The sequence below is a fragment of the Lissotriton helveticus genome, chromosome 9, assembly GCF_964261635.1.
Source record: "Lissotriton helveticus chromosome 9, aLisHel1.1, whole genome shotgun sequence".
Classification (NCBI taxonomy): domain Eukaryota; kingdom Metazoa; phylum Chordata; class Amphibia; order Caudata; family Salamandridae; genus Lissotriton; species Lissotriton helveticus.
Genome location: NC_136070.1, coordinates 142,125,117 through 142,149,524, shown reverse-complemented (window position 1 = coordinate 142,149,524; position 24,408 = coordinate 142,125,117). Strand labels below are relative to the sequence as shown.

The window sequence follows — 24,408 nt, the reverse complement described above, 5'->3', positions numbered from 1 at the left end:
AAAAAGTGATTAACAGGCAGAAAGTCAAAGTATCATCAGTAGAAAGGATAAAATACAGCCTTTTACTACTTTCCTGAATCCATTTATTACTAATCCAAGTGCATTGTCGGTTATGTAATAATTTTAGCAAACACACAACTCATTCTACGGTTTAAAATGTATTCCCAAGTGTATAATGTAACATTTTTATATGATTAATTCCGGAGTTTTGCCAGCACCATTACCCCCCGGCCCGAGAGACATACTTTTGACCATTAAATATTGCTTAGTGGTAACTTCAGGTAATCGCCTCCCATTCTCTTTTGGCATGTGCAAAAGCAAAAACATGCATCTTTTACACATTGCTGGTTTATAATTGTTGGGAACGTTTAATTAAAGCACTGCAGGCTGGGTGCTCCTTTAAATATTGGCAGATGGCCATTATGGCTTGTACATGCCCTCAGCACCAGCATTCCAGTGTTTTATTCCTTCCTGTATAATTTAGAAAATTCTTTCTTCACTGTGTGAAATCTTCCAATAGCTTAATTGTCCCAAAGTCCCTGATTATCCCAGTTCTTAAAGACCCTCTCTTTCATTATTGTTCCCTCCCCTGCAGCTTGTGTTTGTAACTCAGAAAGGGGCCCTTACACGACTGGTATATATATCCCTCATCAACTTATGCTGCATTGTATACATTTTGGAGGAAGTTCTTGGTGTTGGTAAACACCTAATTTCCTTCCAGCAAAGCTTAATCTAGGTTCTGCATGTGTATTCAGGCTAGTGAGGGCTAGTCAAGTAGATCCTCTAGCTTCTCTTTTAAATGGGGAATGAGAATCCACAAAGCAACATTAACTGAGTAGTTTCAGGTGTCATTGTAATAAAAGTCCTCCCTTTTACAAATAAACAAAGAGGTGAGACCTATTGAAAATGTATATGATGGTGTCCCTATTTGGACCTACTTGGTCAATTTCACCTCTGTTTAAAATTGTAGAGTTTTTTCTTCCTATGCATTAGTCATCTAAGCTATTGGGCTTTGACCATTTCCAGTGTTTGTTCCAGTGGAATAGACATTAATTTACAGAGTAGAACACACTTGTAGAATGAGTACCAAAATGTTGCAGGGTCTGCCTTGTAAACCTTTGAGGGACCCTATGTCTGTACAAAGGATTTCATACTGAAACATATCCATGAAATTGAAATATATTTATTTATTTTTTCTAAAAAGGTGCTTCCACAGAAGACACCTAAAACCAAATGCAAGACTTATAAAAACATAAATATAACACAAGATCAAAATGTTACATAGAATTAAATACATCAATATGAATCAATAATCGCTAAACGTATCTACAACAAATATTAGCAGCTTAATTACAATTAAAGAAAAAATCAGAATAATTTCAGCAGGCAATAGCAGAAATCACCTTAAGTGGATTTAACAATAAATAAAGTGCTTCCTCGTGTGTTCCAATTAAATATTTAGAAATAACTGGTCGAATGAATTTTCTTTGTAGATGTAAGAGACCTGGACAGAAAAATAAAACATGATTCATATCCTGTTTCTTGGCACTACATATTAACAATCTGGAAGAAAACAGGACTTCTCCTTTTTAATTCATGTTTTATCTCCGATCGGTAGTTGACCAAACATAAATTTCATTAACATTCTTTGTACAAAGAGACATATATTAGCCTTCGGGTAAAATTGCATCACACCACACCTTGCAAAACAACAGCTCAATTGCAAACTTTTTGTCTTTAAGAAATTGTTCAAATTATCCAGAAAACTGTTTATCTTAGCGAGCTTTTTTAAACAATATTTCAAAATACTACTATTCCTACACAACACCTCGTCACAGTTCAAATCAATCTGTTTCGAGATATAAGAATAAATTGTATTAAATGTATAAGTCCCATTCCTATTCCTTGAAAGTTCTCTTCATACAGTCTTTTCAACAAAGTTTCCAGGCTGCAAAACAGTTAAAATAAATGTTGAATAACCTAGCAATAGGCTCCATAATTTATCCCAGTCAAGCCCAACTCTAGACAAATCAATTCAATCAAGCTGGAATTAGTAATGCCAAGATATCCCTTACACAAGTCAGATTCAGTAGAGGTACGTATAAGGGACACATCAATCTTGCCTCTATACCATACAGAGCTACAGGAGGTACATTTGATACATAAGCCTTTGAAAGTGACTGCATATTTCTCTTAGCCTGTGCATTAAAATATTTCAGAATGCCAATGCCAATAGAATTTATTTTAGAGAACTGAAATTTATCTTGATGAGCCCACAAAAGATGGTTAGAAGTACTCTCCTCCAGGTCGGTAAACTCTTTTACAAACTCTAATTTACCTCCATTAAATTAAAGAAAGCTGCAGTGATTTAAGAACTCTTGCACCCATTATCATGAGTTTAGATTTTCACTCATTAACTAAGAGATTGTGAGTGAATGCAAAAGAGGTTAAATATCAAGATGATTCTGCAAACCAGTCGGGGTAAGAGACTTTAAAACCAAGTCATCAGCATACAGGAGGGTACAAACGTCCTTCGATTCTAATTTTGGGGGATTAGTAACAATTTTACTGAGTAAGGATGGTAAATCAGATAAGTATAAGAAAAATAACAAGGGGCCAGTGTACCGCCCTATTTTAAATCATTATTTACATGTATTTTATCAGAATATTCATTACCAGTGCCCAAATGTATGTTAAACCAATTTTCTGAATGAAGAGACATCAACAGGCGTAACAACTCATACGGGCCAAATTTAATCAGTTTGTGCCAAAGTGTGAGTATAACAAAGGCACTGCTGAAGTCTACATCTGCCATGTAAACCTTATTTTTTTTAATTTTAACATACTTCTCACTCAGCATATACAGACACACAATGGTTTTTGTTGTGGAGCATGCCTTACGAAATCCTGATTTTTCAATTGCAAAACTCTTCCATGTAACGTCCAGAGGTGCAATTGGGCGATAACGTTTCAGGAGATTACGATCTCCATTTTTATAAAGAGGGTTAATGTTACTACCTTGCCAGGAATGCGGAATTACATCTGCTTTCAGGCAGTAATCAAATAAGGGCTTCAGGATTTCGGCCAATAAAGAAGAAACCGCTTTGACAAGGCAAGCAGGAATACCATCCAGGCCCTGAGCTCTACTATTGTTAAGTTAAAAAATAATGATAATTTCTTCCTGAGTGAACTCAAGTTGGCAAGAAGTCAGTGTAGCTAAAATCAATCTCGGGCTAGGAAGGTTAGTAGTGGTTGGTGCGTAAAGTTTACTGAAGTAGAGGTGCCAGGAACTTTGTAATGAGATTAGCAATCAATCAATGAATGCTGCAGACCTCTTTGCCAGGTAAAATAGTTGATTTTTGAATGACCAAATCTCCCATTTTTTACAGCCATATTTTACTCCAAGGCCCAAGTTAACGCGGGGATAGAGGGATCACAACACTTGTTATTAGAGAAAGTGAACAACCTAGGTGCCCAAATGACATTTGATTAGAAAGATCCTACTTTCCTATAAGCTAGAAATGTAATTCTCGTAATAAAATCTCTTGCCATGTTTACAACTGATTTGGGGAACTAAGCTAGCAATTTTAGTTAAGCGGCTTGTGCGTTTTGCAGAGTGCAAAATTAACTGTGGAACTGCATTAGACATTGTGCAGTATGGATTCATATGAAAGGTCGTCTTATTCCATAAAGAATTGATAACCTTAGCATATGGTAAAATGGCTATCAGTTGTGTGTCTTTCCAGCTAAAAGAGGACCTCAATATAATGGATAGCATATCCCTCCCCACCAAACCGTGCGGCCTCTAGGTGAAGGAGTGACATGGCAACAGTAGACTAAATCATTATCTAGAAAAAAATCTTTTGTTAACCAAATTTCTTGTGAACAAATTATCAATAAATCATAAAAGTAAGAGCAAAATTGTCCAGTGACAAAAGACCTTGCACACATATTCAAATATATTTTTAAAAAGACAAACCGCATTCACAAGAACAAGGATCTTGAAACACATCCATTGTATGATTCTGTGAGCTGCAAAAAGAGCTTAAATGGCTATTAACTGATGGCAGACGTGCCCATTGATGGAAAGTTGGTTCTGGTTGGGAATTAGAAAAAGAGAAGAGTCTTCCACTGTGTGGAAACTGTAGAATTACTATTGGTCAGACAGTGGAGAAGGTGGATGGTCGTGGTGCATATAGTAAGGGTTTGGTATTTGTAGTGGGCATGTTTGCCACTAGATTGCCTCCTATGGCTTTGTATGTTGTCTGGAATTCGTGTTGCCACTTGACTCTGGACTTTCAAGAAAATTTGCTACTGCCCTGCTCTCAGCGTTTAGGGCAATCATATAGCGGCCTGCCTCTAGATGACATTTGAATTGGGTACCTATGTATGGGTGTTGTTAAGTGGTGTATGGGGACTTATGTCAGATTCTTGTCGTCGTCTTTAATTTGTTGTCTCGAGCTTGAGAACATTGTTGCTGTGAGTGCTGTGTTGCCCACTTGAGATCTTGATCTTCTCGTATATGGAGGAGTATTTGAGTTTACGTCTTCCTAGCTGCTGGAACAGGCATTCTGTATCAACTTGAAGGTTTCCTTGTCACATATTGACCAGCCTAGAGGGAGTAAAAACGTTGATTTTTGCTGTGTGTCCTTCGAAGGTGGTGCATCTGAGAACATCTCACAACCTTTTCCTAAATGTGTTAGTATGTTCACCAATGCTAACTAATCAATTTTCACGCTAATGTTCGAGTAGTAGTGCAAAACAATGTACGATTCTTGTTTTGACGCATTATGATGGTGGCCCAAGCCATTTTCTACAATGTGTAGAGTTTCCATTGTATGGTCAGCAAAGTGTACTTCTATCTAAGTGTGTTACTGCTGTATTTCACTGGCGGGATGACGCTATTAAACCCAGCACCATCATAAATGGAACTCCTTTGCGACTCACCTCAGCTAATTGTACCTTAGATTTTGGTCCAAAGTCAAATGTATTCAAATAGCAAGATTTGGCTTTGCCCCAAATACTAATGGCAAAGAAAAGTAGGGATGAGCAAGGGATTAAGCAGTATATTGCCTAATATACCTAAATGTAGTGTGACTTATCCCAAAACACACATCCTACAAGTCTGACCCTTGTGCTGATCTCTGCACGAAGGAATTTGGAATGGATGGTGTACCTCCAGTTCAAACCAGTGCCAGAGAACACAAACTCAGTTTTCTGCAGCGTGAGGCTCTGTGGCAGTCAGAACAGCCAGCTTTAAAGGGAGCCCTGCTGATGTAGTCAACTGCAGGCGACTTTTGATCAATCTGGTGATGGTTATTTTCTGCCCTTCGCTCAACACAGCACTCCAATTTGTTAAACTGCACTCTCTTATGTGAAGGACATAAATCTGGGCATTAAAATATAATGCTGTTTGCAAGTACATTTAGCAAACTTTAAAAATAGTTCAGCCCACTTGTATTTTGAATGGGTGCACAGTTTTTAGCAGGGGTGCCCGACTTAAGTCCAGGATGGGCGCATCCATGCCAGATTGTCATATCATCTTCATAAGACAAATTTACATAGAATTAATGTAGATGGAACTCATTTACAAAGTCATGTTGTTCTGAAAAGCTGACATGGATCCCTCCCTAGTAGACCTAGGTTGGACACACCTGGTTTATAACTTCTTGGAGAATACAATGACTCTCTTTGGGAGTTTCTTTTGTAACTTTTCCTCAGTTGTGACTTTTTTCCCTTCCAGACGGTGCCCATCCAGACACTGATCAGGTTCATGGTTGAGATCTCAAGTGGAATGGAGTACCTGAGCTCAAAAAACTTCATACATCGAGACCTTGCTTCGCGCAACTGCATGTAAGTCCACTCAGTACTACTGACTGTGGGTGGGCTGTATATATGGGTGAAATTGAGAATATTATGTACTGTTAATGGGTCAATACTGAAGTTATTTTCTCTATACCAATGGTCTCTGTATGAGTGAAGATTTAATTGCCCATCTACAGAGTTGAGTAGTATCTAATGCATCTTTCTAAAATATGGAGAGAACTGCAGTATTTCTGTTCAGTGTTTACATCAACCAAATGCTGCTTCTAGTATAAGGCATAGTGGGCATGTGTCATTTATAAATGATACATGATTCAGACAAAGTTACATTTAAGTAACAATATGTATTATTTACCTATTCGTAGTGTAACCGGTATGAATGTAAGCTACTCCATGGACCTAAATTACTAGCAACCTGATGTATCTACGTTTTTACACAATCAAAGTACTACTCATGACTTTTACAACTCCCTGTTGTAGTGGTCTCTTTCATGATAACAACAAACCTGGCTTCCTCGTGATTGGGTCTTGGTCCCTTTCCATTTGCGCTGTCTCCCCATTTGGTCTTTTTCACTGTATCCCTTCCCAGTTTCTTGGTAGGGTTTCCATTTCTATCTGTTCTTATTCTACTGCATCCCATGCCCTAAAGAGACGTGCCAGGAGTAAAACTGGTGAATCTTCCTTGATGTCATCATGTTCTCCACTCCTGCATCTTTCATCTCTCTGAGGCTGTAGAGTGGCCGCCTTGGTGTTGGCATGTTCTTCTCCCATTTCCATCCTTCCTGTTTTTGAGGTAGTGGAGAACCTCTTTTAGTGCTGGCATGTTCTCCCCCATCCTTCAGTCCTCTGTGGCAGGGGAGTGGCTGCCTTTTTTGTTGGCTGGTTCTCTACCCTTCCATGTTTCTGAGGCAATGGAGTGGCTGCCTTAGTGTTGGCATGTTATCCACCCTCTCCATCTTTCTGAGGCAGTGCAGTGGCTGCCTTGATGTTGCCATTTTCTCCATTCCCGTGACCTCTCTGAGGCTGTGAAATTCCTCCCTTGGTGTTGTCCTATTCTTCACCCTTCCCTTCTTTCCTCTTTCGGAAACCTGCATTGGCGCTGACGTGTTCTCTGTCCCCTCCATACTTTTCACATTGCATAGTGACAAATGCATGTCTTTCTCTTTCGTTGATTATTAGTGCCCACTGTTAGTGTTTTGGCTGTAGAAGAGTATCTGGTTATGCATGTTACTTAAAATTGTATAACGTACAGACAGCTCAGTGCCTTTATGCAGTTTGTTTTCATATGATGTTGGTTTGTGTGGGTTGTCTACTGTGTGCAAAGAGCAGTGAATGAACCAGGCTGCGATTTGAAAGTGGCATAGCATATTGAATGTTGTGTACCAAAGTGCAGTTTTCATGAATAGTGCTGTATGAAAGAGTACAGCTTTTGCTGGCGTGTCCTTTGGTGCCATTGTTCTGTTTACATGGGAAGTGGTTTCATATTTTGTCTGTTTCTAGCTCTACCCTTCTGCTTGGAGTCAGGTTTACTGTTGGCGGTGTCTCCTTGTAAGAGAAGTGAGAGATGTGTTGTGTGTTTGTGAATGTGGTTCGTGAACGTCTGTGGGTTTTCTTGCTCACGCGTAGAACTTGTGATGCAAGTAGTGTTCTAAAGCTGTGAGTGCTTGACCTAAGAGATGGGTCCTTGAGAATTGGGGGGCTGAGTAGAGAGAGTGCGATTCTCCTTAATGTGGCAGGGTAGGTCTTTTGTATGACTCAAGGCTACCTGGACCCAGGAGACCTATTAACTGAAACTGTCCTGTCATACACTGCAGGCTATTGTCATTGTAAATTTTATTTATACACCACTTACTACCCCTGCAAACACTTCACATCTCATTAGAATTTGTGCGCAGTTGGGATGCCAAAATACCATGTTTTAGCACAGCAAACAGCACAGAAATGCTGGATAAAATGCTTGAATTCATCTGAGCTGCTGGTATTTACCCTGACCTGCATCCCATTCCATATATTGTTGACTGGCATGTGGCATTACACACAGGGGCATCCTTCTTTACTCTCAGGGCCTAGAGCAGTTGATTGAAGTCGCACAGAGTGAGATCTCGGAAGGAGAAATAGAATGAGTGAGCCATAGGCACTTTTTGGGGAAATCTGTTTTTTAAAAGTTTTATGTAGCACAAACTCGACCCGAAGGTATCAGAGCGCTTTACATGGACACCAGTTGCTTTACACATGGACACATTTTTTTACTAGGCACGGGGAGATTAAGTGATTTACCCAGAATCATAGGATGTTGAGCGTCCCTGCCGAGATTCAAGCCCGATTCCCCAGCTTCAAGGACGACTGCGCTACTCGTTGGGCCACATCCTCTCCTAACCCTCCTCATCCTCTGTTGAAGGAGTGTGGCTCTGGGGATGTGGGTGCTACAAACTGTTGCACCTCTTCAACAAGAGGAAAGATCATAAATCCTGCAGAATGTGTCCCCTTGTAACTGGGACTAGAGGAGGGACCTCCTTCCCCCTAGATCTCCCTACACCATAGCAGCGAGGCTCAGAGGAGGTCCCCCCTTCTTCCTCTGGGGGCACAATTGCAATGAGACACCTTACTCTCAAGTAGATGAGGATGGGGCACAAAAGACCTGGTGTGCTGTAACATATAGTGTGGGGGCCCCATCTTGGTGAGTGAGTGCGGTGCCCCGCGCAGTTGTCCACACTGCCTATGCCTAGCGCGGGCTTTGGTTGGAAGATTGCCATCGGAGGTTCACCAGTCTACGCATATGTTCATGGAGCACCGCAAAGCAGCGATCCAACAGTCCGGTGCCCACCAGTAGAAGAGGCAGCGGACCCCTGGGGATTGGAGGGATGCGGCTGTGGGAGAAGCGCAGACCGCTAGGGTGGGCCAGGGGGCCACAGTCATGCCACCAGATTAGCCAGGGACCTTTGAACTGGCCAATGATGGCCAGAGAATTGTGGGCCAGGTAGACAAAAGGCCAAGGGACAATGGCCAATGAAAGTCGCAGGGAAGAAGCACTGAAGGTTACTGTGGGCCTGCGGATACGTAAATGCAGGGACACCAGGAGAGGCGAAGCATGCAGGGGGTGGCCACCAAGCAGGCACCGCCCTTGCAGCCCAGATAGAGACTGCACGGCCATGAGAGGGCTGTCACATGGGAAGCCTAGAGCCTGCAACCTTGCCCCCTGCGCGCGGCATATTCAGCCTGGGCCCAGGTCGGTTGAGTTCTGCTTCTAAGAGCTGAAACAGTCATTGTCTTGTCATATTAGGAAATATAGTAAACTGCGGCCTTCTGTCTCTAAACCAGGGCTATGTGTATCTTGGTAGTGGGGTTTGAGATTGTGGGGGGGCTGAGGGCCTCGATTGAACGGGTTAGGCACGTTCCACGTCAGCAAGATGTGGACATAAACTGATATGTCTGGGAAGGGGGGGTGACGGGTGTGGGGGGGGGGCAGTGAGCGAGGCCCCGCCGGGCCGGCCCACAGATTACAAGGTGACTCTACCACTTCACCACTTCACTTCGTGGAGAAGTGTGGCTCACTGGTTAGAGGAGGCAGACCTGGAAGCAGAGGTCAGCCCCGGACCAGGGTTCAATTCCCGGCTCGGCGGGGTCTTGAGTCCTAAAATGTCCATGGACTCGACAATTCTCGCTCCGGTGCCTATTCGAATCACGAGTTCACACTCTGCGACTCTGGGCAATAGCTTGCTTAATCTCCACAACGGCCCCTCGCGGCAGGATGCCTGGCTTTCACCTTGCGGATACCCTGCCGGGGTTATCTCACAGGGGAATACCAGGACGGGTTCCCTAAGCAAGCGCTTAGAAACCGCTTGGTGATTTGCGCTATATAAATTCCTGTACATTTACATTTACATTTACATTTACATTTCATGCGTCTGAGGCCTGCGCCGTGTTCCTTCTCTCCATACTGTAGGTTGGCATCTTTCGTGAATTTACATAATACTTCCTGTGTTGCACCATGCAGGCTCTGTTGGTGGCACATTGTTAAGGCTGGCACCAGTATTGTGGAACAGCACATGATATGCACAGAAATAACAGCGTGTCCGCGTCAGGAGTGGAGTGCATGGTCAAATCCGCCCCATTCCCCGGGGTAACAAGATGTACCAGTCACACAATCAGAGAGAAAGGGCTTGTGAGTGAATGAGGCTGGATGAGGGAGCATGAGTTCCATTTCCTCCCTCCGAATCATGTTGCCCAAAGCCCCAAACCTCAGGAGAGTCGTGCATTATGTTTGCTGCTTGGAAGGGCCACACAGGTCTGTCAGTGATGTGCCAGCAGAGCAGACCCACTGCAGCAGACCCTTCAGCTTACATATTACCTCCGTGTCACATTTCAGCTTCCTCCACGTGGTCACCCAAAGAGGACCCGATATCACGCGGTGTGCACACAATTAGCTGTAAATCCCTGCAGAGAGCAGGTTTAGTGCTAATTGTCCTGAGGCTTAAAGAAGCAGATAACTATAATGGGGTCTGCAATCGCCCAAGGCCATCGGCAGCAGCCTCGATATCTTAGGTTTAATGGTGTTGAAGGAGGAGGCGGTGAGTTTAAAGTGCCTCAGCCTGTGCACGGCACAAAGCACCGTCCCCATCTTAGATGGTGACAATTTTGCACATCTTGGCAGGTCTGCTGGAGATGCTTCCCTTCCTGGAACAGCCCCACAGCTTGCATCGTGTGCTGTGTTCATACTCCCACGTTGGCTGACGTGGTGCATACTGCTCCTGAAGGGTTCCATACTGCTACGACCGCCAGGTTACCTGTAGGGACCCCCTTCGGGCTCATATTGTCACCGGTGCAGTATTTATTAGGTTTTGCCGCTGATTTGCTGCCTCCTTCCAGTGAGACGCTGGATGATTAAATGAGCAAGGAGGGAATGCAGGCATCCTTGTGAAATCTGCTTGGAGACCAATTCATCTCCTTTCCATTACTGCCCCAAGCCCACAGGGGCATCTCTGACAGTAAATGCATTTTGCTTTCACAACCCTGGAAGTAAATCTAGATGAGGAAGCAGTACCGTGGGACATGGTGGGCAGAGGCAACCACGCTTTAATGCTGTCTGCAGCCATCAGGATGGCATCTGTAACTCACCAATGAAGGCTGCAGAGCCTGTGCCACCAGTGCCCGCTGCTTTCTCTCTCCAGCGAGAGCTTTGGAGGAAGACACACTAAGGAGGCAGGTACAGTGAAAGAGACACTGAACCATCTCTCACTGGCTGGACTTTGACATATCTTTAGTTTTCAGTTCTTTGGAGCATCCGGACTCAGAACTGTCTGTTTTGGTGCCAAGATATTTTTCTCTATGATTGATAACTTCCCTTGTGATTTAGAGAAAAACAAAGGTCTCCTGGATAGCAATGTTTTTTGGGGCGTCACATTACTCTGGATTTTGTAGTTTGGCTCCTTTTTCTTGCTAGAGTAAAGAAGTGTTCAACACCGACCCTAGAAGACAAAAACATGCCCCATTTTAAGGATATCCACAAGGGCTAAAGGTACATAGATTGGATGTAAAGGGCAGTAATTTACATCCTGGGCATCTTGCCTAGGTTCTTTAAGGCTCGATCATTACCAGATTGTCGGGGTATCTACCTAAGCTATATTTACTTAAAATAAATATAAATGAAGCTCATTTACAAAGTAGGCAGGGATCTGGCCCTTCCACACCTACACAAGACACTGATTTAAGTAGGTCTAAGGTATCCTGAAAATCTGGCATGCATCAGTCCATCAACGACCAACGTTGGGCACCTCCATACTAAAACAAGGGGTCTAGGACGTGGCTACTCAGATGATCAAGTGGGCTGGATAATGTTTTTTGTCATACTTTTTCCTTTCCCCTGCCTCTGAACAAACATGCATGTTCTCTGATGATTTTTTTTATGTTCAAGGCTTATGAACTGTAGTTTTGGGAGTTCAAAGCTTGGCACAGAAGAAGTACGGCAGCTTTGCAAACAGGAAGTACGGCATGGGGCACTTTTATATTAATACACATGGGCTCTTGTGGGCAGCTTGGCTCACGTGATTGATGTTGTGTGATCATGTACCAGCCTTTGATAGCCATCCTGAGTCATAAGAATGTTATTCGATTCTGTACTGCCCTTGCTGGGTAACCTGGCTCAAAAAACAATTGCCTCGGATCACACAGTTTGGTAAAGTGGGGAAGCTGGGATTAATGCCAGGTTTTCAAGTTTCATATTCTGCACTTCAGCTACTAGATGTATATTCTTTGCTTCCTTCACACCCACCTTACCGCCAATCCCTTCCCAAACATCACCCTATTGCCATCAATTAAGCCCTCGGTCAAATTACACACCATACTTTTTGGTCCCTGGGAAAATGTTTTGTGTGTACCCATGCTATAGAGGGACATTTTGGGGGTAGCCATTATGAGGAGGGCCGGTCTTTATGACCATCACTAGTGAAGGCAGTCACCTCTACTTTCCCCAACAACGTTCCCTCTCATGACCTGGGAGGTTTTGAAACCTGTAAATATAACTTAACTTTACCAAGGCTCCAAACATGAGCTGGAAACCCACTCTATGTTAGGTTGCCAGGAGACTGTGTAAAGAGTGGCGATGTCGAGTGGCACTGTATGAGTTGGCAGGCCTGGGACCAGTACGGCATGGGCAGCATCAGTGCTGGCTTCCTTTGCCTCCCTAGTACTGGTAAGTACGTGCATCAGCAGTGCAAGCTTTCTTCACTGGGAGAACCGGTGCGGCATGGGCACAGAGAACCAGTGCAGTTTGCAGCAGTTCAAGCTTCCCTCAAATATGCAGTTATAAACAGAGACTACTACTCACCCGTTCCCTCCAACAGCACTTCACTCGCTAGCAGACCTTCCAAAGAGCACAGCTCGCTGCAAATTAAGGTATTTCACAGCTCGCGTACTCATTTAACCCTTTCACAGACCTCTCACCTCTGTCAGCTCGCTGAGGCACCTTACTTCCGGACAGACCTTTTTATTTTTGACAACTGGCTCACGCAAGGGTAACACACTACAGTGCTTAATTTGAGCCAGTGGTTTCCGTTGCTCGGCACCGGCACGTAATTCTCAGCACTGGTGCTTGTGACAGCTGCCACAAGGTGGTGCTGTCTGGCGACTTTGGAGGAGCTCACAACAATAGGTAATTATTAAATAAATATACATTTGAATGACGATTACTTGCCGGCCAAGCCATTCTTATAGGTTTTGGGGCCTGAAATAGTCTGAATTGTCACACTTGTAGGAGTGTGATAGTTAGTAGTTGTCATTACTATCGTTGGTAGCATGGCAGGGGCTATTCTGTGGCGCAAGCTGCAGTGGCCTCTTGCCAAAACCTTTACTTACTGTTTTAGGATAGGCATGTTGGTGACGAGGCAGCACAGTGAGCTAAGTTTATTCACTAGTCATAAACAAACTTTGCAATACGCATTGTACTGAATAAACCCAGAGCAGGTTCTCACAGAATGAGATCGCCCGCTGCATTCTGATAACCAGCATTTACAATACAATAGGTCTCGCCTTCGAAAAAGTTAGAGCTATTGGCATTGTAAATGACAAACTTTTTATTTATGGGTTGGTTTTGAAAACAGATAAATATATGGCATTGTCATTTACAATGCCAATAGCTTAATCTCTCGCAAATGCCAGACCTTTTGCATTTACACACACACACACTCACACACACTCACACTCACTCACTCACTCACTCACTCACAGCCCAGGCAAGAGCACAGAGCAAGGACGCTCGTGTATAAAATGCCAACAGTGAAAAACTTCTGCATTTTCCAAGATGGCTGCCTGCCGCAGAGTGTCCGTTACTGCTTCAAATGCCAGGGGAACCCCACCCTCCACCCATTCTCGTATCCACAACCTCCTCTTGCCCTTGTGACCAGTCTGATCCCAGCCCCAGGAGAACGCCAACAGTGAAAAACTGCTGCATTTTTGAAGATGACTGCCTGCCGCAGAGTGCCTGTTTCTGCTTCAAATGCCAGGGGATCCCCACCCTCCACCCATTCTCGTATCCACAACCTCCTCTTGCCCCTGTGACCCGTCTGATCCGAGCGCCAGGAGGGGTGGGGGTACCCCATCACAACCCAGCCGTGCAAATCCCAGACAAAGCAGCTGTGGGATGTGAAATGGCTGCTTCCCTCCCACACTGCCGGCACGTGCAGACGGACCAAAGCACGGCCAGCGCCCTGCTCTGCCCCAAACCTCCTCCTGCCTACATCTCCCCAGGTCACACTATGAGACCCAAGTAGGTTCGTACTTCTGTACACGGACTTGGGGGAGGAACACCGATAGGAGGCGGGATATCCGAATTCGCCCCACACTGTCCCATTCAGCCAAAAAATCGACCTGCTCCTTGCGTTCCAAGCTGCCACCCTTACATGTGCCTCACAGATCACCTCATCTCTGTGAGTTGCGAGATCCGTATTACCCATGTTGGCTATAAAACCCTATGGTTAGCTCATGGGCTGATACCCTCACATGTGCGGGGGATGGGGGGGTCTGTTGGGATACTGCCGGTCTGGTCCCATGACCTCCATGACCGAGCTGGCTGGTATAGCAAGTGGAGAGTGGAAATTGTGGCCAAACAACACTTTTGCATCAAAAAGAGAACCAATCCTTAATACAAGACAATTGTTCGTGCTCACACCTCCTCATTCTCTGTAAGCACCCTTTGCCACCTCACAGCAGAACCAGGACTACCCTGCCCTGCGCCCCAACAAGACTGCAAAGCATGTGTGTGTAACACCGACATTGTAGAAAGACAGTGCTACTTGTGAACGTGTCCTAGTCCTTGAACCCGTCTGAATTTGCAATTGGTGGAAAACGGAGCCCGATTCTGCTCCTAAATGTTATGCCTCACCTACCTCGATCCCAGGCAAGAAGGTTACTCACTAAGCATCTGCTCCCAGGTGTGCGCCCGATAACTGAAACTATCCGAACTGGCAAAACGACGAAAACACAGGTAGATTCTGCTCTTTCAAAAACAACCGTCCAGGAATATGTCCGGGTGTGTGTTCAAACCCCGGATCTGTCCGAATGTGCAAGACGAATAAAAAGAGCCCGATGCTGCTGATTTACAAACAACACCCCTCCCTTCTCTGCTGTACCCTCCTGTACCCAACACACATGTTGTCATCTAATAGTGTGTGTGCCCGAACCACGAAACTCTCCGAATGTGCCGGGCGAAAAAAGGGAGCCCTATTCTGTTATTTTAAAGGCAGCCTTCCTTCCAACTCGCATGCACCCTCCTGCCCCTAACAAGAGTGCCACATATTTGCACATGAGGTGTGTTTCCGGATCCCGAGCTATCCGAATGTGCAAGACGAACATACAGAGCCCGATTCTGCTCTTTTAAAGGTGACCGTCCTCCCTTCTGCCCTGTATCTTCATGCCCCCTCCAACCCTGCAAGATGTTACTTTCGAAGAGTGCCGCATATCTGCATCTGGGGTGTGTGCTCAAACCCAGAAACCACCAGAATCTGCAAGACGAACAAACGGAGACCGATTCTACTCTTTTACAGATAACCGCCTCCGATCATGTGCCACCCCGATGCCCTTTAACTCAGCAAAATGTTAATCTCTCCTGTGCCGCATATCTGCCTCTGATGTGTGTGCCCGAACCCCGGAACTATCCAAGTGACGAACGAACGGAGACCGAGTTTGCTCTTTAAAAGAAAACTCCCTTGCTCCTGTCCAGTACCCTCCTGCCCCTCCAACCCAACAAGATGTTACTCTCCACGAGTTCCGCATATCTGCATTTGGGGTGTGTGCTCCAAGTCCGAAACCATCCGAATGACGACCGACTAGTTCCCGGGTCTGCTTTTTTAAAGGAAACTCCCTACTGTCCTGTACCCTCCTGCCCCTTCAACCTAACAAGTTGTTACACTCTACGAGTGCCGCATATCTGCATCTGGGGTGTGTGCCAGAAACCCGAAATTATCTGAAATAAGGAAGAACGGAGCCCGAGTCTTATCTTTTAAAGAAAACTCCCTTCCTCTTGTCCTGTAGCCTCCCGCCCCTTCTACCTAACAAGATGTTCCTCTCTATGAGTACCGCATATCTGCATCTGGGGTGTGTGCTCGAACGCGAAAGCACTCAAACTCACAAGACGATTACCGCCTTCCTTCTTGTTCTGTACCCTCCTGCTCCCCTTTAACTCAGCAAGATTCTATTCTCTGCGAGTGCCGCATATCTGCATCAGGGGTGTGCGATCTAACCCCAAAAATATCCATATGACAAACTAACAGCCCGATTCTGCTCTTTTAAAGAAAAACCTGTCCCTCCTGACCAGTACCCTCCTGCCCTTTCAGGCCACCAAGATGTTACTCTGTACCCGTGCACATTGGCTCTGACCCTTCCAACCACCGACCACCCTTCGCTGCCTCTTCCGCCCGCCCATCCGTCTTGTACTGCCCTTTCGTCAGCCCTCAAACAAGGATCCCAAAGCCGGAGTTTGTCACGCATCAGGAGTACACTATGGCCGCAGTACATGAGTGACCCCAAACCTCTGAAACTGTCCAGATCTGCAGGAGGGGAAGGGGGGTCTTGACGTTGCCATGTCACATATATCCCCCTCGCCTCCCTGTTGCACACACCCGCCCGCCCGTATAGCGCAATGGGACAGTCGCACACTAAGATTGCGGCATGGCCCTCATTGATCTGCGAGGGTCCCGATCCACAAAATTATCTGATTTAGCAGGATTTACAAACTGTTTTGCCCTGACCCACCGGTTCTAACTCCAAGCCCTCGGTGCCAACTGTCCTGCAGCAGTCTTTCACGAGTGCAAGGGGAGCTGAAACGGGTTGACATGGCACGGTGACCCTGGACAGCAAAGAGTGGAGTTCGCTGGAGACCCCCAGTGGGTTTTCCCCGTCGTTTCAACGGGGGAGCCGGGCATTCTAGAAGGCATCCCGTGGCCAGTTTGAACATTGTTACAATATTTGGTCAAAGGAAAAGAACATAAAAACATTATATGCAAAGAGGAAGAGTTCTCATTGGCAATCACTTCCCCCAGAAACACTCCTAAAAGAGCTTACAGTATAAACGTGAATAAATCCCGCAGAGAACCGGCCCCCGTGTTCTGTATCGCCCCCTCCCACAGTAGGACACGAACCTAGCAGTGTGCGAGTATATTCCATTATAACGACTCCTGGGGCGTGTTGCTGGGATCAGCATAAACGATAAATGGGGTAAAACCTGCCCTGCACCCTGGCTGCCTCCTCACCCCTGTGCCCACCCCTGTCAGACTTCTTCCTGCTGTTACACGACGGTCTGTTCTGTAACACGCAGCCGGCAGCAGTCTAAACCCGGCAAAGCAGACACAGGGGAAAATGGCTGCTCCCACACTGCCATTCCGGAGAAAACACATTGAGTCAAAGCCCTGTTCCTGACCTAAGAGCACCCGTCCGCCTGTCCTGTACCCACATCACCTGCGATTATACCAAAATGAAAGAAATAGATGTTTTTCTATTTCTTTTATTTTGGTATAATCGCAGCACCCGCGCTTTACTTGTAACATTTTAAAAGTAAAGCACGGGTGCCACGATTATAATAAAATGAAAGAAATTTCTCTTTTAGAGCAGTCCCGCTTATACGGGCTCTGCATTACTTCCTGCTGGAGTAAAAGGTTTCTTATCTTCTTTATGGGGCCATCTGTTTGGACCCATAAAGAAGATAAGAAACCTTTTACCACAGCAGTAAGTCAAGGGAGCCGGTCTGAAAGGGAAGGGGCTAAAAGAGAAAGAAGTATGTCACTGGGACCTCTTCTCCAATGGCTGTCCACCGTTTAGCATGAACAGTGACATCAGCCAATGGAAAAGAGGGGCGGGGCTTAACCTCACTAGTGAAACATACTCTAAGTCATTAAATCTCGTCAGCGAGACTGCGCATGTGCGCAGCCTACGCTAGCCGAGACCTAAAAACTTGACCTCTTATTGAAACCCCCAGTACACATCATGGCGCTGCTAAAAATGCAGAGCAGCTTGTCTGAGAAATGTTAAGCCTACACAAAGCAATGTTAAGCCTACACAAAGCGTGCTCCCAGAAAATAACTGCTACGCCAATTTCTGTGCAGTGATTTATTAAAGGAAAGGCAGGCAGGACACCAGTGGTAAACTACACAGAACGATGGATTGTGGAAGGACTCCCATTCACAGGAATGGAACTTGGTTTTCCTACCTCTCTGAGAATTTGTGAAACAAGAAGTTACATCACACAGCGTGTTACAGAAACTGATGCAAACACAAGGTGATGTATTTGTAGCATTTCTGCAGCTGGTGTTATATGAAAAGCTGCAAACAGCTTTTGCTTCAGGGCATATTACAAAAAGATGTTTGTACTAGGGCATAAATGAGTGGTGAAACCAAATATAACATATATATCGCATGTAGATCTTTTAAGGTGAGTAATTGATATACCAAATGGCACCCTTGCCTTTCAATAACCCTTTAAAGATATAGAGCAAACTGATTTCTCATTATGTTTGGTAATGATGTTACAGTAAATGCAACAAACTTATTTTGACTCAAATATATGTCTGTATTTCATGTTCGTAAGCAGGGAGTGTATCTTCTCAACGTTTTATTATGTGAAAGTAGCAAATATGGTGTTAAATTACCACGAGCTGTATTTATCCTTGTGCAAATACCATTCACTCCTTTCCATATTACACGTTCAGCAAAGACTGGTTTTCACTTATTTTTGCATTAGCACAAAGTTCCTATAATACAGCACATGTTGCATTATTAATATGGTGAAATTGCACGTATTTACACGCCTCCTAACATGTTTGCAAATGTGCCCTTAGATCTAGATTATTTATAGATGGTGGTATAGCAGCATTGATGCTCTGGCATGATGTATTACCCATAATCTTAATAACGCCAAGCCTTCCTCGTCAGAGGTTTTACTCCTAAAGTGAGTTCTAACCTAGGAAGCAGGCAAGTCACTTGAAGTCACTTTCTCTGTTTACATTTAAAGCCCGCCATCATCCGCTCAGTGTATCTTCCTACCACTGATGATGCACTTCCTGCCAGTACAAAGCAACAGAATATTGGGAAGGCATGAACTTGGCATGTGGTGAAGATTACTTGTAAGTAACCTTTCCATTACCACCTAATCAGCCTTCTCTGTCACAGTACTTACCCTTAAAGATGTACTAAGCAATCTTATTTTACACCGTCAGCAAAGACGGCAGGCTGAGCACCACTCCCTAAAGGTGATAGAGCTAAATATAGGAGTCCAGCACAGCCCAGGTGCCAGCACTGCAGATCTCAGCCAAACCGCCTATCTTTCTGCCCAGGAGCAGAGGAGTTCTAGTAGATCTGCCCTCAATCCGACAGACCTGGTGTGCTTCGGGATGGCATAGGGAATCCTTGAAACACATTCATAAAGAAGAGAACCCAAGTACATGCCTTTCACTCCTCTGTCACATTATGTCATGTACCTGGGGGTCAACAGGCTATAAAGACCATTCCCCAGTAACAGCTAGACACCAACTTACATTAGGACAGACCTCTGAATACACCCCATATAGCCTGAATGTGCATATAGCTGGGTATTCAAGGCTACAACAGTACTTGTTACCATCAGCCACTTACCACTCATATACTGGGCAGTGCCCACCTGTCCAGCTGAGGAACCACATATGCCTGACGACCCAGGCACCAAAAGAACTTCAACTCGTTAAAGCTCATGTAATCACTAATATGGACCCCCAAACCTCCATACAACCAAAACAAACTCTGGTCTGCAGTGCACGTTTAGAAAGCCATACCCTGGAATACCATATTAGTGGCAGATTGTGTGCTGTACATTGCCTATAATAAGAAAGAAAGCTCAAGCGGCGCTTCAAGTCAGTCTATTTGGGACCTCTAATTGCACGGCCTCGAATGGTTTCAGTCTCCAGCCGGTCTGGACCTCAAGAAAGGTCTCTCAAACTAAAGCCTATGCTCATAAAAATTGCATTTACTTTGATCCGTTTAATGTGTTTTTTTTCTCAGACAAACGTGAACTATTGTCTGCACGAGTTTCTAAACTTAACATTTCTGGGAACAGTGTCACAACATTTTTATTTTATTTAAGCTTGTACCGCGCACAGCTACCCACAATGGGTTTCCCGGCGCCAGGGATAGACTGTAGAAGAAAAGAGAATGTCACCTTGACTTAAGGCCTCTGCCGACTATTGGTCACGCTTAGTAAAGAGCAGGGTCTTCAAAGCCTTACGGAAGCGGAGTAAGTTGGTCTCAGAACATCAGTTCATAGCTGCCACATGGCACACTGCGTCCATAATAATCTTTTTTTAGTCAACAGCACTTTGCAGTTTGGGACTTGTTGTTTCCCTCTTACTATTATGAGCATGGGCAGAAGAATTTCAGCATTTGTTACAATACTGGCTAAAGATTCAACTGACATACAAGAGAGTGATGACTGGAAATGCTTTGATTAATGCATGGGTGCATTAGGCTAGTACACTTTCTGGTGCTGCATGTCCCACACCTATTATATGTAGATGTGGAACCGTGCAATGTACAGCCAGGACACTCCTGGGTGGTGAGTGTGATTTCCAACCAGTGGCGGAAGTTTTGAGATATCTATTGGTTAAGATCTTATGCTTGTGTTTTTATTGTCTTTACAAAAGGGGGTGGTGATGGACTGGGGTGGCAGAGTGGGCTAAAGAACGGTGATGGATTAAACCAGATCTGTTGACTGGGGGTGAGTGTTTGATTGGTTCAGATGCTCCGTCCATCACCACCCCCTTTTGTACCACTGTGTTTTTATTGTCTGCATTAACTTGGACCCATGCTTATACGATAAAATCAAAAGAGACTGCCGCCAAAAAGGTTGGATCTGCTGATGCCCCCCCCCAAAAAATGCCTGCCTTGAGGCTATGGAGACAAAGACAACAAAAGTGTGGAACTTCATATTACTGGTGAGCTGTCAGGCGCCCACATCAATCAAGAGGGGTGGTGGGGTTGAACATTCCCCCAAAAGATTGTTTTTAGGAGTTTTTCATTTTTATTGTATCCAGTACATAATTTTTTTTAAACTGTTTCACGTCATTTATTCTGCAATAATGTGACGTCAATTGTAAACATCTGGCCTCAACAAAGTTTTGAATGTTTTGAACAGACATACAAAAGTTGAAATAATCATACAAATTGTGGGCAGGATCTATCTGCTTGAAAGAGGTCAATGCTTATATTCTGCCTCTTTTACAAATTCCTCAGGCCAGAAATAGCCTCAAAACATCCCCTAAAAGCGTCCTGGAACTGAAAAACTTCCATATTTGCAGTCTTTCTACTGACTGGCTCAATTTTTCACATGAACGCTTCCTGGGCCTGTGTTCTTCCTTCCATTTTCTTCTTTTGTTCTCAAACTTAAGAAACGGGAGATAAGGAGAAACCCACCACCTGGCACCTCAGTTTAACTACTGCCCTTCCTTTTTCTTGAAACCTTAAAACTTTTAGCTTTTTGGGCATGGAGTTTTATGACAACCTCTCTCAAAAGGGTATCAGAAGGCCTTGGTTTAACCCTTATGTGACATAGGACTGTCTCTCACAGTGAAAGAGTTTCAGAAAGTTTGTATGAATTGTATTTCTCTATAGCACAGACCCAAACCAAAAGGATGTCAGACTACTTAACGGAGAGTAAACGGATGTGATACAATGAAGAACACTTATGAAATAATTAAAAATGGTGCAAGTGTGGGTGAGAGCAAAACAAACTAAGTTCCATTGACAGCTTTGGAAATACGGAGGATCTGGTAGTTATCCAAAAGCTGCAACTATGAGAAGTAAAGAAGGGATCAAGATAGAGTTGAGGCTTTGTCACTGCATATTGTTTCGTGCCATAAGTTTCTGTGTTTACCTTTCAGGTAATGAGAGTTGTTTCCTATTAGAGCCATGAATATAATGGAGGCAGCTCTGAAAGAGCAGGCTTTGAGTAGGAGGCATATGGGTTTCAGAAGTGTTGATGATGTATGGTCAAACTTACTTTCATCTCTAATAAATCTTGGGGCTGCGTGTTGAGGCAAAATATGTGGTGCAGACTACCTAAGAGCGTGAATGTATAAAACAGGGTAAGGTAAGTATGCAAAGATTGCTGGTACATTTGGTTCACTTTGAAGGAGGTGCAGCAAGTTGAGAGCCACTTGCATTAACCTTCTGGTCAGTGACCACCTTTTTTTTTTTTAGAAGTCCCCTGGATGGGAGCCTAAGGTAGGGTTTCCCACTAGCAAAGGAGTGGCCAGTTTGAAACAAGTTGAAAAGCAGTCTTGTAAGGTAGCATCAAAGGTTCAGGCCGGCTCAGGCATTAATTTAAAATGCAAGCAGTGGAAAGTGATACATAATACGAAGCGACACATAAAAGGACTCAAAGCTGTACGGAGAACTTGCAGCTGATCCAGATGACCTGTAGTCAGCTATGTTGCGTGACAAGGCAGTGGAGAGACCAAGTTTGATGAAACATGAAGAAATACCATCAAAGAAAAGAAGGTTATTATTAGCATACATCTAGCCAGCTAAGCCTCATCTCGATTGCCATGTCCAGGTCTGGAAGACATACCTGTGATGAGCTAAAAGCAGTTTTTGATGGGCTAATACAAAAATAAATGTCATTTCCAGGGCCGAGGTGAACAAAACTGACCCCAGCGAAAATGGACTCTCAGATTATTTACCTTGAAGGAGGTGTGGCTATGTTTTACAGAAGGATGCTCAGGGCTCCACGATTAACAGGGAATTCATACCCTCCAGAGGAGTAGTTACACATTCAGAAGACGACATTGCCTTATTCGTATGCTGGCATGCACAGGTGCATTTGAAGGGAGATCCATGTTGATAGGTTATGTTACGTTATAGTGATTTGTATAGCACACTAATCAACCGAGAAGGGCATTCAAACACTTAGACAGGAGTGTAGGTATGAGGTTAAGGTGCTTATATGAATAGGGAGGTGTTCTGCTTCTTGCAGAACTCAAGAAGTGAGGATGAGGTCCTGATGTCTTGAAGGAGGTTGTTCTATGTCTTGGGTACGATGTAGGACAATGAGCCACTTCCAGTTTTGCTTTTGCGGATGTGTGTGAGTGAGACAGAGTGTAGGTGTCTGGTCGATTGGTGAAAGTGTATGCGGCTGTTCGCGGGTGTGATGTTGCCATCGGTGAAACAATCAGTTGTACCCAAGAAAAATGTTAATAACACGTTTTGAATGAAATAAATTCACAATTGTTTATATTAACACCTTAGGTGCTGCGCACGGCCGACGGCACCACTACCTCCGTAGTGCTGCCGTTGAACGTTCAAACTGCACCTGCGCAATGGAACGTCCAGCACTGGAGCTGGACGTTCCATAGCAGCTGAGGTGTTAAATTTCATTAGTAAATTAATTTGTACAACACACTATTTATAGTGAAGTTTCTCCACGGTGAGTAGAAAAAGGGTGCTTGGGAGAGTACTCGTGAGTAGATAAGGAAAAGTAAGGAATTAGAGTGCCAATATACACAATATTTACAAATAATTAGGTAGATGCCTGCCTGTAATTAATTTGCATCTTTTTGCTCCACAATTACAAGACTCAACCTATTTTTTCCAAGTTATCTAGATATGGACAAAAGATCCCAGTACAGGTTGGTATAGTTAGAAATGTCGACGTTTCGACCCCCAGGTGATGGACAGGCCAATTAACCCTTCCTCTCCTTAGGAGCCTCTCTGCCCATTCTTGATGTCCCCCCACTGATTGTATAACAGTGGTTTCTTTGGTGAGCAAGACCACCTATTCCCATTGTACCCTTATTGTATATACTCCTAAACCAGTTAATTGACTGCCTATCTCTATCTATCTAGTAGGTGGCCCCCTCTTTATCCTGTTGAAGACCCCATACTAAGGGTTAATTATAGTGTATTGTACAAATTCATTTAGTAATGAAATGTAATATAAAAATGTGTGAATTTATTTAATTCAAAACATGTTATTGATATTTTTCTTGGGTACAATTGACTGTTTTACTTGAAGCAATTCCGTTGCCGTCAGTACACACAGGCAAGGCTAAATGTGCACCTCCCAAGAGCTGGCATATATTTTCACTAACCCAGTGTCTTGTGGAAGGGTCTCCATGTCCTCCGGGGTGCTCCTTCCCCACCGCTCCCCACTGGGAAACATCCTTTACGACGCAACTTTTACCACGCAGTGCCTTTACAACGCAGGTTTTTCAACGCAAGTCATTACAACGAATTGCGCTGGGGGGCGCTCTAGGATAGGTAATAGTTTAATTTACTATCCAACACCTTCCCTACTATCCACGGGGACTGGAGTTGGAATAGTAAATTAAACTATTCACTATCCAGCACCCCCCAACGCAAGTCGTTGTAACGACTTGCGTTGAAAAACCTGCGTTGTAAAAGCATGCGTGGTGAAAGCATGCGTTGTAACAACGTACATCCCTCCCCACCAGGGTGTGTAGTCGCTCAGTTCTGCCCCATGTGGACCCCGCCATTGCAATAGGCGAGTCCTCTTGAGAATGCACAGGTAGGGTGATTTGAGCTGCACTGTCTGTATCCATACATACAAAGCCATCT

General features: G+C 44.4%; 1 protein-coding gene across 1 annotated transcript in view; it reads left to right on the top strand.

Annotated features, from left to right (window-relative positions):
* Positions 1–24,408, top strand: part of TYRO3 (TYRO3 protein tyrosine kinase) — a 395,592-nt gene that overhangs the window by 321,981 nt on the left and 49,203 nt on the right. The window contains exon 16 of the mRNA XM_078659652.1: positions 5,744–5,853. Within this exon, the coding sequence (XP_078515778.1) occupies positions 5,744–5,853 (110 nt within the window). The remainder of the gene's footprint in view (positions 1–5,743; positions 5,854–24,408) is intronic.